Genomic DNA, 18,234 nt, shown 5'->3' with positions numbered 1-18,234 from the left:
TTTAACCACATCAGTACCAGCCTGTATTTACCCCTTAATGACCAGGCCATTTATCAGTTTTCAGTGATGTGATAGTTTGACTGACAATTCATTTGACATGTACCACTTGCCCCACCCAATTAGATTCTAAGCCCTCTTAACCCTCTTGTGTTTTTATGTGTTGTAACTGTACTGTTTCCCTTTTAAAGTGGTTGTAAAGGCACTAGGTTATTTACCTTCATGCATTCTATGCATGAAGGTAAAAAACCTTCTGTGTGCAGTAGTGCCCCTAGCCCCCCTCAATACTTAACTGAGCCTCATCGAGATCCAGTGATGTGCATGACAGCCTCGGCTGTCCCGGGTCTCTGCCTCCTCATTGGCTGAGACAGCAAGTGGAAGGCATTGACAATCACTGCCAGTTAGTCAATGAGGAGGGGGGGGGGGGCAAGACACAGCTCTGTATGTGAATGGACACACGGAGCAGTGGGTGCCCCCATAGCATAGAAAGGAGGATCCAGGAGAACCTGTGGGGGACCTGGGAAGAGGAGGATCTGGGCAGCTCTGTGCAAAACCACTGCACACAGTAGGTAAGTATAGACATGTTTTTTATTTTACAAAAAAAATATTACCCTTTCGTATCACTTTAAATTGTAAGGCGCTGTGCAGACTATTGGTGCTATATAAATTCTGAATAATAATAACATGTAAATGGAGCTTTTTTGGTGGTATTTAAGTACTGAGATTTTTTTTTTATCTTTTGCTATATAAAGGAAAAAAGACTACAAATTAAAAAAAACTGTTTCCCTAATACTGGACATACAAAATTTGGGCAATTCAGCAGGGACCAACTGAAGTGCAATCCGTATGTGGCCATCCCTGTGTGAAAGAAATTGATTGATTGACTTCTGTCACAGGGACACGCTTAAAAATGTTTGTAGGTCAACAACTGCAGACAATCAGTTACAGTCACTGATTATTGTATTCTGACAGCAGGTCAGTCCTGTTTTCAGAGTACAATGCCCCTGTGGTGTGGAGTCCTCCATCCACCTTGTTTGTGTGGATGGAGGAATCTGTTATTTAGCTGGCCATAGACTGACCATCAATGGTCAGCTTTACTTTCTGTTATAAAACATATCAAATATAAAAAAAGATTTAAAGGACAAGTTCACCTTTCATATTATACCCATATTCAGGGTGTAACATGTTATGAAAGCACCGACCCCTCTGATCCTCAGCTTTGACAGCTATTGGAGGACCCCCCGCTAGCTGTCAAGTGTTTTAAAAAATGGAGGCATGTGGGGGTTCGCCCACCTGGCTGTGCCACTCCTCTGTGAATGAGAAACTACAAGTTCCAACAGCCTTAGCTGTTGTCAGCTTGCAGTTCTCAATGAACTACCACAGCACTGTGGAGTGCTGTGGTAGTTCATTGAATCTTCCTCTCAGTATATCTGCTCGCTCATACATCCCATATGGGCAAGCAGATATTCTGATAGATCTGCAGAAGACCTGCATGGTACCAGTGATCTGCTGATCGCTGGTGCAATGCTTTACAGGCTCCTGGAGCAAAAAAAAAAAAAAAGCACTTTTTTTGCCTGCAAAAAAATGTGCATTTATTATTTTATACCAAAAGGTGAACTTATCCTTTAATATATACAGTAGGTCACATAGAGAGCTAGAATGGAGATGAGATGTACAGGGGAAGAGGGGCCAGAAATAATGTGCACAAATGGGTTTTGGCCTTTCCTTGAGGCAAACTGACTACAGGGCCAATAAAACGTTTGGGAGGAGCTATGTAGGATCTGATCTCTGATCAAGTCTCCCTCCCCTGCTTTGACAAAAGGACTCGCAGCCCATAGATGAGTCTTTTGAAAAAAAATGACCTGATTTCACCATCCACACACCAATATGAAAATCCTCCCACTGAGTTATTATATTGTGACAGTGGGGTAACTTCCCTGATGTCAGAACACACTGATCAGCAATGCCGGCTATATCCTGCGGCACTGATCGAGCAGGGAAAATCTGAAAGGGAGGTTGTACAGAAGTTGATCGGTAGACTGACTTTTGTACAACCTATGTGCCCACACATGAGTTGAAATTTGAGCTGGCCCTGTTGAAGCGGACAAATTTTGATCCATGTATGGCTGGCTTAACTGTGAACTAACCTTGGTTTCTCTGTCTGGAATGGATCAACTACTGTACACACTTTCGTGGAAAATCCCTCAGGGAGCTGAAAACCCTGCATGGCCATGGACAGCAATAAAGACTTTATAAGTGTTCATACTGGGCCAAACTTTCACTTTACTACAATGCAAGCCAAAAGTGTAACTGAGGTCAATTTTTTTTCTTTTAGTTTTAGATATAGTTCTCAACAGAAGAATGGAGGGTAAATATTTAACTGAGACACAGTTTCTGGTGATCCTGATGACAACTAGGGATTTCTCTCACTTTGGAGGAATAATTTCTCACATCCTGTTGTTGCTTTAGGAAATTAAGTAAAGGGAAACCTCCCCAAATGGAACAGACAGGAATTATAGGCCTGCCTTGCACTATCCAAACTGAAAAGAAAGGTTTTGCCTTCAGTTCTGCATTAAACCTTTACTTATTGTATCATTGCTTATAGGAAATGCATGTATATTTGTTCTGTGCAAATGGGGAAAGTTTTAATAAAGGGTATATCCTCTGCAGATCCAATGTATGATTGGGGAAAATATCACATTATTTTCACTAGATAGAACTGAGCAGCATACTTATTTCCTATGATACACAGCCACCATAGTGGCTGTAATGCAATATTTTTCTCCATTCACACATTTGATCTGCAGAGAATATAGCCTATGAACATTTGATTTTTCTTCTTTTGTACATAAAAAATTAAAGAAAAAACAAAAGGTTTTGTTTGGTGAACAGCTGTGCTGTTAGGACCCCATTTATAAAGCAGCTGTATGCTTTAAGGTTTGTATCATCAGCAGGGGCGGACTGACAACTCATGGGGCCCCTGGGCAATAGGGGATCATGGGGCCCCTGTGTCCTTGCCCAAACTCAAAAAAGCCTATGAAAAAGGTACCAGGGGCATCTCATGGGGCCCCCTACTGACCCCGGGCCCTTGGGCAGGGCCCGAGTTTCCAAATGGTCAGTCCGCCCCTGATCATCAGGCTTTTGTTCATGTCATAACTGTTTCACTCCCTATACAAGTCAATGAGAATGCAAGAGCAAATGAAGCAGGTAATGCAGCTCAGAAGGCAGTTCTTCCAACAATAAACTGTAAATGATGTAAGAAGTCTATCAAACGGATCTTTTATACAGGCTGAATGTACTTGAACGCAAGCTGCATTTGCCCATTATGCCAAGCCCTATCCATCCTGTGGACTGTCCTCTTCATATAGGGATGTGCATGCACCGGTTACTGAATATTTTTGTTTTATCATGTAAGTTCCGCTGCCGTACAGAAAAGGATGACAATGCTGCCGCTGAACAGGGTAAGCTTTGTCACCTTAAGAAAGGAATTATTTGTGAATATACCTGGCTAGTAGAATTACTATGTATGATTTAACTGAGAGCAGAAACCATACTGCTTGTTTGCAAGAACATATTAGATGTAAGTGTTTGAATTTAGATAAAGTATGCTTTAAAGTGATGTTAAGGCAATGTTCACTGCTAGGTGTTTTGTCTTGAGTTCAGAATTGTTGCAATTCTGCCCATGATCCCAAAACTCTCTGCAAAACTAACATATCACGCCACATTTGTTCAGGAGCCATTCATTTTCAATGGCATCTAAAACACAATGGGGTTCTGCCACGATGGTCGCATGATAAATCATGCTGCAGTCGCAGCAAACTTCATCACACAAAGCTTGCCACAAAAAAAGGAGCATGAGATTCTTTTAGGGTGACATGCGATGCGGTTTGTGCAATTGCAGCACAATTTATCACATGGCTGAAGAATCGCACATTTTTTAGGTGCCTTTGAAAATGAATGGCACCTGAACAAACATGGTGTGATTTGTCAGTTTTGCAATTCTGCCGGCAATACAAAACACCCAGATATGAGTGGAGTCTAAATCTCCAGTTTTTAAGCACTTTCAGTCTCTGATTTAATGACTTACTGAGTATGCAGCATCTTTATCTTTTAATGCTTGCCAATGTTCCAGTTTAAGTTGGTGCCATGACCCTTGCCCCAGGTTTCCTATTTCAGGGTGGCTCCTTTCTCCTGCAGCATCCTATGATGCCATCCTTGTATGAAGGGACTAGAGTTGTCAATAGGCATTTCTTTATTAAACTGAATGGGTTGTTTTACATGGTAAGGGTTTACATACACTTTAAAGTGGACCTAACCACAAAAAGATTTTCTATGTAATAGGGAATATGTAGAAATTTTAATTGTGCCTAACAAATTTATTCCTCCTGAAAAATAGCAGTGAGGTTGCCTAGGCACTTCCATATCTTCTGCCTAATAGCTATATATCTGCAGTGTAGCACCCCTCTAGATAGCCAGGGGGAGCTAGTTTTTTTTCCAGTTAGAGAGTCTGAGTAGCAGCCTGGGATCAAATTTAGGTCATAGCTGAGAGGCTCTGCAGATCAGTTCCTTGATACCTCCCCCTGCTCTAAAAACTGGATAAGATTTTAGTAGCAGTAGGTGGGGGTTAGGAGGGACTCTTCTGCATACTTAAGGGATCCAGACCAATCCCCAGACAGGAGGCTTTGCATGGGTTAAGGACAGCCCTTAACCCCTTCACGCCTAAGGGTAAAACAAATCTAAATGCCTAAGCACAATTCTGCACCGTTGACATGTGATAGCAAAACCGTACATATCATCACAACTACTTTGCACATCCAGGTGGATTATACCTTGATTTTTTCAGGACAAATTGGGCTTTCATTTGGTGGTAAATGGTAATGGATATCTCCTGATTTTTTTTTTTATTATCAAAGGAAAACTGGCCAAAAATAGTAAAAAAAATCATTTTTTTTTATTTAGCTGTGTGTTTCTTGTTATGACCATAACCTACCACCAAAGAACAACCCAAAATAAATTCTCCAGCTCTTGATGATCACAGCGATACCATATATGTGTATGTTATTTGTTGTTTGTACTCGTAGTACAGCCCAGAAACCATAGTGCGCATTTTGTTTTTGTCTTTTTTTTTTTTTACCTAAAACACACTAACACTAACTGACACTGACATTAACACTAACTGACACTGATACCAATTTTTTTTAAATCCTGACCTTGACTTTTGACCCTGACCTTTGACCCTGACCTTTGACCTTGACCCTGACCTAAACACTAACCCTGGCACTGAACTAGATCAAACCTTGATCTAGGTATTTTTTTTTATTTTTTATTTTATTTTTTTAATATTTATTTATCTTTTTTTTTTTTTTACAAACTTTTTTTTTTCTTCTCTCTGACAGGAGTTCGAGAGATACAATGTATCTCTCTTCTCCATTCATAGAGAGAGAGAGAAAAAAAACAAGGGGGCCGGGCTGCACAGTGACTGATCACTGTGATAGCCAATCAGAGGCTATCACAGCGATCATGTGGCCCGGGACCGGGAGTCCCAAGTCCCGATTGTTAGAACGGGACCCGGTGCTCTCAGTGACACCGCGGTCTCGGGGCTGGGAGCGCGCTGAGGGGCGCGCTCCCAACACAAAGACAGGTACGCAAACATGCGGCCCCACGGAAAAAAGCCCAGGTCCGTGAGGCCGCATATTTGTGTTACGTCGGCGTCAAGGGGTTAAGTATGACTGAGCCTGCTCAGCTGCAAGAGAGTTTGGGTGGAAAATGTGAGGAGGGCTGAGATGCAGGAGCCTGTGAGGGGGCCCAGTGCTCTCAGTGACACCGCGGTTTCGGTGCTGGGAGCGCGCTGAGGGGCGCGCTCCCAACACAAAGACAGGTACGCAAATATGCGCCCCCACGGAAAAAAGCCCAGGTCCGTGAGGCCGCATATTTGTGTTACGTCGGCGTCAAGGGGTTAAGTATGACTGAGCCTGCTCAGCTGCAAGAGAGTTTGGGTGGAAAATGTGAGGAGGGCTGAGATGCAGGAGCCTGTGAGGGGGCCCAGTGGGAAGAGGCCTACCTACAGGCCAGGACCCGGAAAGGAGGATCACTCAACTTCCACAGCCCCTGGAGGGAGGACCACCTATAGAGCCAGGGAAGGAGGCAGCCCAGCAGAAGACCTGAAGGCAGTCACCATCCCAACCAGCTCTCAGGTCAGGATTGAGGGAGTAATCCTGCACCCCCTGGGTCAGACAAGGGGAGAAAGCATTCTGGTGGGAAACCTGACTTGCTCTACACCTGGGACTGTTACATTTAAAGTGGCAGCTTTGGATCCCCTTGCCCAGGGATTTCCTCCAGATAGCTGGATGAGAAGAGGATTCATCTGGGGTCTGGGGTGGTACACCAGGAGAGCCTGGAGAGATCTCCTAGAAGAGACTTGTATATAGTTGCCAGGAAGATGTCCTCAGTTGCAGTTCCCTTGGGCATTCCATACACCCCTCTACCCCATCCAAGTTCAATACCTCTAATAAAACGTAACACCAATCTCAAGGACTGTTTACTGTCTCCAGAATGCAAGTCTGTTAAAAATGTGTATTGCCTGGCTGTGCAGAACTATAGGAGTACCCAAATCTTCAGCGACTCCCAGGGGGGTATTGCTACAGCAGTGTGAGATCTAAACAACTGATGCTTCCTGCTGCTAGTCTTGGGAGATTTTACGTGAGATTTGGTGATATAACTACTTTGCTGTTTACTCTTCTCCTTGTTGGAGTCTCTGACATGAGGAAGAAAAGCTCTGCCTCCACACAGAGACACAGAGCAGGGCAAGCTGAGAAAAGCAGAAAAATAGCGTTTCTAGGCAGGTGGCTCATACATCCCATAGAATCTCCATGGTCTCCTTTTCCTGTAGTGTAATGTAATAAAAATGGAACTGAAGTGCCATACCACTGCTAAGAGGTCCAGATACAACTTGATTCCAATAAAAGTCAGGGGGACAATCCAAAGAGTGTCCTATGCATTTTGGGGGTCAAAATGACTTCCAAGCCAGCAACTGACAAGGCTTGTATTTGTAATCACAGAAGAAATAACAGTAAAAGACCAGTTTACTACTAGCCCAGTCACATTATTTTCTACCAAGCCCGTATATAGAGGGCATTTTGGACCCCTGAAAAACTTTGGCTTTTCTGTGGATTGTCCCCCTAACATTTATCAGAATAAAGTTGTATCTGGACTTCTTAGCACCGGTGTGGCACTTCAGTTTCCATTTTTTTTTATAGTGCAGGGCAAGTCATGGTAACTTAGTAATGAGGAAAAGACCAGCTGCAGGGGGCCCACAGGTAATACTGGTGACTGGTGCTTTGCCCATTTCAAATATTTCTGGGGTAGTTGAATTAAGTAATAGTGACGTGTCTCAGTGAGCATTGTACCATCTCTTCATTTCTGGAAGCCTGTTCGATAAAAAAAAAAAGATTTGTATGATGTTGATCCAGGGAATATCCAATTGCCTTTTGGGGGATCAGGAAGGAATTTGTTCCTCTGCAGAAGCAAATTTTAATATGCTTTGCTGGTTTTTTTGCCTTCCTCTGGATCAACTGTGCATATAAGATTATAACTTTTCTTTTTCTTGGTTGAACTGGATGGACGTTTGTGGTTTTTTCAGCCAGACTAACTATGTAACTATGTATGATAACCCTGCTTTTGGCATTTGGGGATATTGACCAGTTCAGAAATGAACATGAGTAAGACAGCTGTGAAATGGTGATAATATAATTTAATGTACACAAGTAGACTCCGAACTGTGGCCTTTGGGTTGTAGCAGGCCTTTGGTTGCCTTTATCCGGCCCTTGGGGCACTATTCCTCCTACTGATACGAAACACAATTCTGCCAACTGACATCAACAGTTAGGCACCCCTTCTCCCACTGACACTAACAATGAGGAATTATTCTTCACAATGATGGGGCAGTATTCCTCTCACTAACACAAAATACGATGATGTTTACTACCACTGATGCCAGGAAAATTTCCATTCCCGCTGGCCAAAGTCCAGCCTCCATAAAGTCTGAAGGACAACGTTAGAAAGTATAAAGTTTGAAGACCTCAGATTTACACAAACCAACTGCATCAGCAAAAGCTTCCTTGTTCTATGCTGTTAGTCTTGTGTGTATGATGTCTAAAACATGTACAGTCACCAGCCACTTTATTAGGTACACCTTGCTAGTACCAAGAAAATATCCCCCACACCATTACACCACCACCAGCCTGAACCGTTGATACCAGGCAGGATGGATCCATGCATTCATGTTGTTTACGCCAAATTCTGACCCTACCATCTGAATGTCACAGCAACCAGTCTGACAATTCTCCTCAGATCTCTGTTCTCTTTTTTGGGCAATTCCCTGTGAACCCCAGAGATTGTTGTGTGTGAAAATCCCAACAGATCAGCAGATTTTAAATACTCAGACCAGTCTGTCTGGCAGCAACAACCTTGCCACATTCAAAGTAACTTAAATCCCCTTCCTTCCCAAATCTGATGCTTGGTTTCAACTTCAGCAAGTCTTCTTCACCATGTCTACATGCCTAAATGCATTGAGTTGCTGCCATGTGATTGGCTGATTTGCAATTTGTGTTACCAAGCAATTGAACAGGTGTACCTAATAAAGTGGCTGGTGAGTGTATCTCTACAGTATATCACCTCAAGACCAGTAGAATGACGTCAAAGTTAAGGACAAAACCTCTGTCAGTTTTGTTTGCTGTCTGTGTGCCTACTGGGGAGACTAAAAGTTTGAGCTGTCCCCGGAACAGGAAGAAAATGGAAATATTCCTGTATTCAATGTAGATATTTGCTCCAGTGATACCATCTAACAGAGGATTTTCCTTTCTTTGGAGAGAATTCCTTTTATTTCCGGGGGGGCAGGATGTCAAAGAAAATCTCTTCAATGGGTTAAAGCCAGCAAAAGATAATTGACAGGGGTTTTAATCCATCCCTAGTTTATCCAAAATACAAAATATGTTTTGGATTTAAATACTTGCAGTAAATCTATAGGTAAGAAATCAATGACTATCCAGTGTTAATTTTTCTTCTTTGGAGCATTTGTTTGAAAAACTGGTCTATTATACTATCAGTTGATACTGAAAAATATGATCACGTCTGCTGTTGGCTGTCAATATTTTGTGGCCTTTACTGCTAGAGTTTATTTTCTTCTTTCTAATAGAATTATGTTGTAATCAGATGTTTAATGGTATCATTTATTTATTGTGTATTTAACCCCCATTCTAAGTACTGCAGACAAGATTGTTGATTTTAACATCACCATGGTAATGAAAATTGAAATGGCACTAGCTCATGTATTAAATTCTGACAGCAAATGGGTCAGACAAGGAAAGACAAATGCTGAACATGACAGAAGAAAAGAAAGGTTAGGGGAAAAGGCTACATCATAATAAGACGTCTTCTTGTCTATACACTGCTTTCCCAGGCATTTTGAACTTTCCATGAATTGACTTTTCTGGTGCCTCAGTAATGCTGTACAGTGATTTGTGAAATGAGCATTGCACAGAAGGCCTGATTTATCTCACTAAAGAAAAGTGTCTTTCGTGGCTCTAATGGCCAATGAAATTACAACGTTAATTTTAGTGCAGGCCATAACATATTATTCAATAGGGGACAGATGCAATATATGAGAATTGTTTTTTTAATATCGCAATAAATCGATTTACTAGAAGAGGCATACTTAACCTAGCCCAACGAAGCTGCTTTACTCTTTAGAAAATAAAGAAAAATGATAATAAAATGAAATAAAGGGTACATTCTAAAAAACAATACCATAATGATGGTGGGAGTGAGACAAAAAGGCATGTATATTTATATTTATTTAACATTTTTGAAGAAAAAGTTTCAGACAATTATGCATTTGTCTGGTTGAGTCTGTTTTGCTGCTGTTTGCAGAACATTTGGATTTTCCATTCACCAACTACCAATGCTTTTTAAAAAATGAAAAAAAAAAGGCATGTATATTTATATTATTTAACATTTTTGAAGACATTTTTTTAGACAATTATGCATTTGTCTAGTTGAGTCTGTTTCACTGATTTTTGCAGAGCATTTGGATTTTCCATTCACCAACTACCAATGCTTTTTAAAAAATAAATGGAATCATTTATTTTATGAGTGATTCACCACTGATTTACCTACTGCAGCAAACCATAATACCTGTCATAAATATTGGGTTAAATGAGTCTGAAGTATTTTAATTATATTAATTATTATTAATAATATATTATATTATATTATTGTTAATACATGTTTTTAAAATGCTCTTTTTTAATATGTATGTGTGTGAATACAAAGTATTACTAAAATATCCTATCTAGCACTTATTGGTGTGTGTTGTGGTCCTATGGCCCATGTAGCAAGCAAGATCAATTGCAGTTTTTTCCAAACTTTGCAGATTGGTCTGGAGAGCACAGTTGTTTCTCAGTTGTGCTGCAGGACAATTTCAGAATCACCCATGTAGAAGAGCCCCTACTGAGGCAAATTTTGTTAACGTGGCCTCAGGCAGCAATGTTGATAACAGGAGTTTAATGATATTACTATCAAGTGTAGGATTAGAGTTAACAGTCATAATCCAAAATAAATTGATATCTTTACAATCCTCATGCACAGCTCTGTGTTGGAAGCTGATAGATAAAAGAAATTATGTTTTATTTAGCTATTTTATTTATAAGGATCCCCTACTGTATTTTTAAATCATATTAGTTAAAGCAATCTTCTTTCATGTTTTTTTATTTTACATTTTTGCCTCAGTCTGTCTCATCTGCCTCTTTTTGCACAAAGGTTAAGGATGAATTAAAAAGCAAAGAGGCTGAAGAGGCAAACATGTTTTTTTTAATCATAGGATCATTTTTTCTGAATAAATTTTGCTCACTAAAACTACTTTGACTCATAAGTAAAAGGAGAACTTACACATTTGCAAATATTGTTTATTATAAAAAATAGATCTATGCAAATGACAGATGAGAACAGACATAATAACTGCAATCATTGATCCAGTTTGCTAGTTATGGCCTATTACAGTGCACACTTTTTTCACACTAAGCAGAAATGTTAGCTGGGTCTTTTGTGCTGCCCATACTTACCTCAGTTTTGTACAATTGTGTTTCCATTGGAAATTATTTACTTATATTTTCTATTAATGGCACCATGTGTATGCTGTTTTTGTTTTTATTATATTTTGTATTATATTATTGTATTTTGTTTCTAATATATTTTACCGGGTTTTTTGTCATTTTGCTTGCTCCTCAAAAAAAAAAAAATATATAGATAAAATGTTTGGTTGCATTACACATGGCAAAACCTGCTATTGAAAATGTCATAGCAAGTGTAGTTGCTTTCCTTGCACCTCAACTAAAAAAAAATCATTGAGGTTAGGTTCACACTAATGTGGTGCGGTACACCGCACCGCATTCCTGTGCAAATCACATGCAATTTGTGTGTGGTGTGATTGGAGCCATACATTTTGTATGGCTCAAATCACATTGCACCTGCACCAAAAAGCTGCAGGACCTTTTTTGGGTCCGCACTAGAATCGTATTGCATGGGTATTCACACCTCCGATTCTGCACATTACACCATGTTTTGCTGACCAATTTCAGGGTGTTGTTAACTTAACATACACACCTGCAGCAGTTCGCATAAATGGGGTGCAATTTTGATGCAGTGAGGAATTCGCACAAAAAACTGCAAATCCTGTACCACATCAGTGTGAACCCAGCCTGAAGACGTTCACAAATACAAACAAAAATTGAAACAATAATTGCACTTTAGAAACACTACATCCCCTCTGTGATGTCTCAAGCTGCAACTGTTTGGTAGATTGTGAACCTTAGGTGTACCCAGAATAGAGGATGTAGGGCATGTCTATTGGCAAGTCCATGTAGACGAAGGTGAACAGTGAGATGACAGTAGCAGCTCACCTCCTGACCTAAGATAATGACAAATGCACTTAAAAATTTCAATTAAACATAAAAAGCCTATGTGGATTGTGTGGAGAAAATTCAGCTAAAAGAGATTAGGAGGGTTTAAAAGGTACTCTCAGGTACCTTGTACTTCAGCCATATTCTTAGTTTCAGGCAAGCAAACGTTTTCCAGCAAAGGAAATATAAATTTGTTTTTATTTTTTAAATGTAATCTATATAGTATCTAGATTCATAAGATTTCATGTAAATAATCTAAATGTTGTTTTTAGCTTTTACTTATTTGTGTATATATAGTTATTCTTTATTCAGGTACGATGGTAGGCATGATTGCTAAAAGTGCCATAAGAAAAGTATAGGTGATGCTAATGCTGGCCTTATTTTAAAAATATGAGTTGCCTGGCTGTCTAGCTTCATTGTTTTTAAGTCACAGACCCGGGACAAGCATGCTATAAATGAGTGTCAGCAAAGAGTCATTGATCCTTGTCTTTTTGCTTGTTACTCGTCAGAAACCATTTGATCCAAAGCATTAGCCTGATAACTATGGAACTAGAGTAGAGTTAAAAAATGACAACTCACATACTTTTCATACGACAGGGTCACTTTAAGATACACATATATTGCATGTACTTCTTGCTTATTACTTTTACTGATCACATTACAAGCATATACTGTATGTGCCTTCAGACTTAAAATCTTATATCCTATAACTGATTTTGACTGAGCATTTATTCAGCGAGGATTACACTTTGTGGCATACAGATATGCACTAGAGGCAGAACTTTTTAATCTGTGTATGAAATATAGCACAGCATGCAAGTTAAATATGAAAGTCACATTTGTAATTACTTTTACGTAAATGCCATTGTAATAACTCAAAATGCTTAATCCGTAAGTATAGGTTTTCTATTCTCGTATGACAAAGATAGAAGCACATGCATAGACTATATGTCTTACCTGTGCTGGTACTGATATTCTCTGTTCCTACAGTTTTTCCAATTAAATGGTATTGATTTAGACGAGAGCCATCTGGTGCCACCACAACTGATTTCTCTGTGAGATTTGTCCACTCATATCTTAGTTCAGAATTAGGATATGCATCTATGAAAGAAATGTTCACAAATTGTTTCTAAGATTATTAACATGTAGAGAATATAAAAGCAGAACCATTCCATACACGCAGTACGGGGGAAGGTGCAGCCATTTGAGTTTAATACTGCCTCCTTCACAGTAAGATACAAAAGGAAAGGAAAGCCATGCAATCTGCTGCTGTAACTTTATTTATAGCTTGAATCTAATGTCAAGCAAGCAGAACCTGATTGTATGGCTTTACCTTTCAGATTGTACATTGCTACATTGCTGACAGATATTCTTACAGAAGTAGATGATCAGTTGGGTGGATTTTGAAAACTGCAATTGATAGATACTTCAATTATTTCTAGAGAATGGTTGACTAAAGTGAAATAAAATGAAATGTTAATTTCCATTTTCTAAAACTTTCTAAACAGTGTATGAACATACAGGCTTGGATGATATATGTGTGCATGCTCATGTTCCAATTATAAAAACTATTTCAAATGAGGTACTGTCTGTACATATGACCAGTTACTGAAGTTCAGATGTGTTTGTCCAAAATATCTAAATTTGGACCCAAATTTCAAGTAATATTACCGTTGATCAAAGCTCAGTTATACAGCATGCAGAAAATATTGGGACATTTCATAATATACAATACAATTATTACTAATGTGACCAGTACATTGGGCCTAATCTACAGGCAGCATATACTGTAGGTTAAAAGATCAACATCACTGCCTGTATTACAGTATTAGAGTTATTGATTGAGTTTTTACCAAGGACAGTCTCTATATTTTTTTTTGTTCTTCTAGTATTAACCTGGGTATACTCTAGGTGTTTCTGCCACTTCTTACAACCCTCGATGATTGGTTTATTTGCTTTCACTCAAGCTGACCCACATGTATCTTTATTTGAAATGGACATTAGATTGCAGGCTCCTCTGAGGCAGGAACAGATCTGATGGATTTATAAATTCTTAAAGCAGTACCACCTTAACAGCATCATGGAGATAGTGACCTGCGGTGCATGTAACGTGCTGCGGCAAACAGTGGGTGTGGCTAAATAATGCAGCATCTTGGGTGTGGAATTTTAGTATGATTAGAATTTTAGTCAGAATTTTAACATTTTTAAAATAATTTTTACATTTGTTCACAACACTGATAAGGGGGGTAGGGGGTGTCTTTGGTAAAATATCAGGAGTCTAAACAAACCCCTGAAGTCTCACTTTTGAGGCAGAGGACTGAGGAAACATGTTCTTCAGTTCCTTTCTGCAGTCTCAGCTGCACTGCAGATGATTGAACAAGGGCTCCTGTTCTTTCATAAACTAAAGCATAGTAACACAGTTTACTATGCTTCAGTTATGAATAAATACAGTAAGTGATCAGTACTAATCACTCACCATGTTCACTTAGAAAAGGAAGGGGCTGGTAAATGACATATTTACCGACCACATTTCTGCTCTCTGTCCTAAAGATCCCCCTGTGTGCATGTAACTGCTGCCAGTGGGAGACAAGGGAAATGATCAGCACTGCAGGGAAAGGAGATGGACCACCTAGGGGGCCTAGGTAGTGGGGGTAATCTGATAGTGATAAGTGATGTCGGTGGGGGAAATAAGTAGAACCAATCATTTGTGGCTCATCCTGCAGCACAGCCAACGTGAGGGAGGAGGAGATACTGGCTTTCAAATGCTGCAGGGTGAGCCACAAAAGATTGGTTCCAGTTATTTCCCACACCTATGCACTGATCACTGGCTCTATCCACTTTCAGTTCTCCCTGCTAGGGAAGGAGGGGGGGGTGGAACTCCAGGGGCCCCAAACACACCTAGTGCTAGTGATTTTTTTTTAACATTCAAATAATAAAATAAACAGAAGAGTTTGCATTGACCATAGCATGCACATGCATTCAAACTTTATTTTTTCTAGTGCAGTTTATTGAATGAAAATGTTTTGTTATTAGAGGAAATACAATCATTCTGTACTTTTCATAAACTAGGTTTATTGCTTTCAGGGAGATACTGCATATTGTGCTTTATATGTGCCTTAATATCCATGAGTGAATGATAGTACAGATTCTAGGAATACTATACCAGCTTTGAAAAACTATTGTGCTGTAAAGGACAATATCAAATCAAGCTCAAACATATTTTGATGTTAGAAAACACATTGACAAATGTTTGTTTTTTTTATTTTCTATTTTTTTGAATGTACCTATGCATCAATTTCCACAGCTATGACCCAGTTGTACCATTTACTGGTGTGTGTAAAGAAGCAGCAGTGATCTAAAATGCTCTCAGACTGACAGATACCAAATGTTACAGTAAGCAATTAACATAATTGCCAAATCCAATCAGTCAGATTAGCTCCTTAATTAGTAGATTCTCCCCAGCTGATAAGAAAAAAAAGTAGTCTTTCATCAAACATATACATAAAAATATGATAAAAAGAAAAGTCAGATTCTTCACAACTCCAGACAAAATATGAGATGTAATGCATTATCTTGAATGAATTACATAAGTAAAAATAATTGTGGTGCACTAAATGCCTTTCTTCATTTTTGTCTTCTTTTTATCTTACATTTATCTGAAGGCTTTACAACTAAAGATTAAGATGCTTTATTTAAATCAACTAGTGTAGTAGTAATAGCGTATTCACTCTTTTTTAAGAGGCTTATGAGCATTATTCATTTTAAAATAAGGATATTAAGAGAAAATCTCAAGCACTGTACACTTTTCTTGAGGGGATGTATCATGTTTAGGTATATATTTACTTTAATATTCATTATATATATATATATATATATGCTCAACAATTTGCATACCCTGGCAGAAATTGTGGAATTGTGGAACGTTGGTATTTATATTGAAAATAAAACTGATCATGCCAAAATTTTATTTTATTTAAGAATAATGATCGTCAAGCCAAATAAATGATAAATGAAGCCATTTATTATCACATAGTTGTTTGGCTCCTTTTTAAATCATAATGGTGACAGAAATCCCCCAAATGGCCCTGATCAAAAGTTTACATACCCTAAAATGTTTGGCCTTAGTACAGACACACAAGGTTACACACACAGGGAAAAATGTGGTGAGGCTTTCCAATGATGTTATTGGTTGTTAGGAATGTGGTGGGTGTAGGCATCCGTAGCTTCTAAAGGAACCAGTGACAGTGGAAATTTGTCATAAATACAAAAGCGGTAGGAATACCATTTCTACATACTGTATGATATTTAGCTCCTTCCAAACGGGGGGATCAAATGGGCAGTAATTTGGATGTTTGCCTGAATGTCCGACAGCCAAAGTTCAGTCTGAACTCAGGTTTGGACTGATCTGTTGGCTTATCCCTAATAATGAACAGACTCCAATAGTAGGAACTCAAAATACATACAGGTGAAACTCAAAAATTAGATTATTGTGCAAAAGTTCATTTATTTCAGTAATGCAACTTAAGAGGTGAAACTTATATATGAGATAGACTCATTACATGCAAAGCAAGATAGTTCAAGCCGTGATTTGTCATAATTGTGATGATTTTGGCTTACAGCTCATGAAAACCCCAAATCCACAATCTAAGAAAATTTGAATATTACATGCAATCAATAAAACAAAGATTGTACATAGAACAATATCGGACCTCTGAAAAGTATAAGCATGCATATGTACTCAGTACTTGGTTTGGGCCCCTTTTGCAGCAATTACTGACTCAATGTGGCGTGACATGGAAGTTATCAGCCTGTGGCACTGCTGAGGTGTTATGGAAGACCAGGATGCTTCAATAGTGGCCTTCAGCTGTTCTGCATTGTTCGGTCTCATCTCTCTCATCTTTCTCTTGGCAATGCCCCATCATAGATTCTCTATGGGGTTCAGGTCAGGCAAGTTTGCTGGCCAATCAAGCACAGTAGTCCCACGGTCATTGAACCAGGTTTTGGTGCTTTTGGCAGTGTGGGCAGGTGCCAACTCCTGCTGGAAATTGAAGTCAGCATCCCCATAAAGCTCGTCTGCGGAAGGAAGCATGAAGTGCTCCAAAATCTCCTGGTAGACAGCTGCGTTGGACCTGGACTTAATGAAGCACAGTGGACCAACACCAGCAGATGACATGGCTCCCCAAATCAACACAGACTGTGGAAACTTCACACTGGACTTCAAGCATCCTGCAGTGTGTGCCTCTCCATTCTTCCTCCATACTCTGGGTTCTTGGTTTCCAAATGAGATGCAAAAGTTGATGATGGTTTTCTGCACAACTGTCAGGTCAGCAGTCTTTCCCATGATTGTGATTCCTACTGAACCAGACGGAGAGACCATTTAAAGGCTCAGGAACCCTTTGCAGGTGTTGTGGCTTAATTAGAGTGGGACACTTTGAGCCGAGAATATTGCACCTTTTCACAACATTCTAATTTTCTGAGATTGTGGATTTGGGGTTTTCCTGAGCTGTAAGCCATAATCATCACAATTATGACAAATCACGGCTTGAACTAACTTGCTTTGCATGTAATGAGCCTATCTCATATATTAGTTTCACCTTTTAAGTTGCAGTACTGAAATAAATATTTTCGATATTCTAATTTTTTGAGTTTCACCTGTATAAAGCAACTCATACAGCCCTGTTTAAATTCTTGGTTAAATAGAGACAGTTAAAAACCCAGCAGCAAGTGCTTGGCTTTCTCATTAGAAAGCTTGGAATGTTCTAAAAAAAAGATATGTTGTGTGTGCCCATAAATATTTTTAAAATATTGATGTTGTACAAATAATGAAACAATGAGAAAAAACATCAGTTTATGAACTGTCAAACTAAGTGAAAAACATGAAATTGACCAAAAACCATGAACGTTTTCCCTTAATTGATGCCAGCTTAGGGACTTTAGGAGGAATTGTCTGAGAATATGGGTCTTTTACTATACATCCTTAAACACACTCTGTTACTTTTCCCACTCAAAAACCTTGAAAAATGGTGTGGGGGTCCCTCCCAAAATCCATGCCAGACCTTTATCTGAGCATGCAGCCTGACAGGTCAGCCCTGCCCCTTGTGATGTCATCATGCACTGTGATTGGCCAAAGCATTGCTTTGGCCAATCACAATGCACTGTCAGGGAGCAGTGCATTGTGTGGCGCAGCGGGCAAACAGCCCACTGAACTCCCTTACCATTCGTGTGTTCAGCGAATACACGAATGGCCAATGTTCGAGTCTAACTTATATCCGACTCGAACATG

At 39.4% G+C, this 18,234-nt stretch overlaps 1 protein-coding gene across 1 annotated transcript in view; it reads right to left on the bottom strand.

The window, feature by feature from the left end:
- GABRA5 (gamma-aminobutyric acid type A receptor subunit alpha5) overlaps positions 1-18,234 on the bottom strand; it is a 282,141-nt gene that overhangs the window by 122,326 nt on the left and 141,581 nt on the right. Inside the window, exon 7 of the mRNA XM_089693487.1 lies at positions 12,909-13,052. Within this exon, the coding sequence (XP_089549613.1) occupies positions 12,909-13,052 (144 nt within the window). The remainder of the gene's footprint in view (positions 1-12,908; positions 13,053-18,234) is intronic.

The sequence above is a fragment of the Staurois parvus genome, unplaced genomic scaffold (genome assembly GCF_062004578.1).
Source record: "Staurois parvus isolate SC_StPar_1 unplaced genomic scaffold, SC_StPar_1.0 ptg000634l, whole genome shotgun sequence".
NCBI classification, from domain to species: Eukaryota; Metazoa; Chordata; class Amphibia; order Anura; family Ranidae; genus Staurois; species Staurois parvus.
This window is presented reverse-complemented; position numbering and strand designations above follow the sequence as displayed.